The sequence below is a fragment of the Triticum dicoccoides genome, chromosome 7A (assembly GCF_002162155.2).
Source record: "Triticum dicoccoides isolate Atlit2015 ecotype Zavitan chromosome 7A, WEW_v2.0, whole genome shotgun sequence".
NCBI classification, from domain to species: domain Eukaryota; kingdom Viridiplantae; phylum Streptophyta; class Magnoliopsida; order Poales; family Poaceae; genus Triticum; species Triticum dicoccoides.
The window spans coordinates 673868958-673870768 of record NC_041392.1 but is presented as its reverse complement, the minus strand read 5'-3'; the positions used below and the strand labels follow the sequence as shown (position 1 = coordinate 673870768).

Sequence of the window (1811 nt, the reverse complement as noted above, 5' to 3'; positions counted from 1 at the left end):
CTCCCTTCCCGGGGCAGGGAGGCGGCGGCGGTGCAGCTCGGCTTGGCTGCGGTCCGGCGGCCCTGTGGTGGCGGCCGGCGACCGGCGTGGTGACGGCGCCGCTCCTTGGTGGCGAGGCGGCGTGGTGGTGCTGGGTGGCCGTCGTCGCGCCCCCGGCCCAGATCTGGGCACGTCGGGCCCAGATGGGGCCCTAGCGGGCCGGCCCCCCGGCATGGTCTCGTTGTCTGCGGCGTGGTGAGGAGGAGGAGCGGCTCGGACTTGGGGCGTCGACGCCGATGGCGTGCCGGCAGCAGCGCGAAGGCGGGAGCTTTACGGGCCCACGAGGGCTCGGCCGGGCCTGTGGGCCTACGGGCCTGGTGTGCTCCTGCTATTGCGTCCGGACGGCTACTGTCGCTGACAGTGGAGGTGGGGCCCTCCCGCGTGCCGATGGTGCTGATGCCCTAGTCCCGGCTCTGATTCTTCGTCGTGCTGTCCTCACTTCGCGGTGCCGTGGTGAGACGGCGTGGAGGCCTCACGACCGCGTTGGCGCAGGGTGGTGGTTGGTTTGGTGGCGGGATCTGAAGCGCCCGAGGTGCGGGTTGGGATCGGGGGAAACCCCTGTCGGCGTGGCCGACTCCGGCGCGGTGGCGCCTGTGGGTGCCGCCTGTCCTTCCGGGAGGGCGTCGGGGGCTTCTCTTCCTCTCGCCTCGTCGTGTACCGGGGGAAACCCTTGGCAGCAGCGTCGTCATCGTCGCGATCCTTCTTGGAGGTGTTGATTGGTGCCGGCGCTTCGGAGTCTTGGAGCCTAGTGGATGAACTCGGTGGGCCTAGCGATCGCGAGACTTCTTCGTTTTTGTTGATCCGCCGTTGTCGGCATTTGTTTCTTTTGCTCTTTCTCTGTTGTTTCTTTTGGGCGTGATTGTGCTGCTTCCGCCCCAGCACCTATCCATGTATGATTCGGTTGGTTGCTTTGTATACAAAGCGGGGGAAACCCTTTTTCGGCTAAAAACATTTGCTCTAATCAGATCTGCAAAGTTCCGGATTTTTTTATTTCTTTATGATAAGTTTTCAATCATGGGTGTAGCGGGGATGCAATGTCTGTGGGTGTAGAATAGCCACGCTCGTACCGAATAATCAGTTATTTCACTTGTTATTTATATGACAGGATGTCTATCCGTAAATTACAATGTGCATTACAAAGTGCACACATATGGCAACCTTCTCATGTCATTGACCAACCAGAGAAATCAAAAGGCAAAGAGAGAAGAAACGTGGTGTAGGAGAGTCAACTATTCAACGGCACCAAGGAATCGCTCCTTAATTACCCGAAGAAGTCAACCGATGGATTAACTAAGAATTAATTAGTACTAATTAGTAGTTCTTGGAGACGGCGGCGGTGGTGAGGGCCTGCCTGAACTGGTGGACGGCGCAGGGCACGCGGAGGATGCCCTCCTGCTTGTACCCGAACTCCTGCGCCGCCATCTCCAGCAGCGCCGACAGCGACGGGTGCCGCAGCGCCTCCACCCTCACAACGAACCGCTCGCATTCCTCCTCGCCGTCGCCCACCACCAGCACCGGCACGCACCCGCGCGGCACGCCGCCGTTGTTGCCATCGCTCACCCGATCCGAGAAGCTCAGCCGCCGGATCAGCTCCCTCATCGCGGTTTATCGCTGACGAACGTAGGAGATACTAGCTAGTATATATATATAGCTAGCTGTTACCTGTTAGCTAGAGGTTAGATTTCGATCGATCTGAATTTACATGTGTGTTTGTGTTTCTTGGCGTTGGCGTTGGCTCTCCTTTTATAGGCGATGGAATGGTTGATTGGATC

At 59.0% G+C, this 1811-nt stretch overlaps 1 protein-coding gene across 1 annotated transcript; it reads right to left on the bottom strand.

Annotated features, from left to right (window-relative positions):
* Window positions 1-1161: 1161 nt before the first annotated feature.
* Window positions 1162-1638, bottom strand: LOC119329009 (auxin-responsive protein SAUR71-like). The gene has a single exon (XM_037601991.1). The coding sequence runs from the start codon at window positions 1636-1638 to the stop codon at window positions 1351-1353; it is 288 nt and encodes a 95-aa protein (XP_037457888.1). The 3' UTR covers window positions 1162-1350.
* Between the last annotated feature and the right edge of the window lie 173 nt (window positions 1639-1811).

Coding starts and splice junctions, on each gene's coding strand:
- LOC119329009 (XM_037601991.1), bottom strand. CDS start 1,638: ATGAGGGAGCTGATCCGGCGGCTGAGCTTCTCGGATCGGGTGAGCGAT.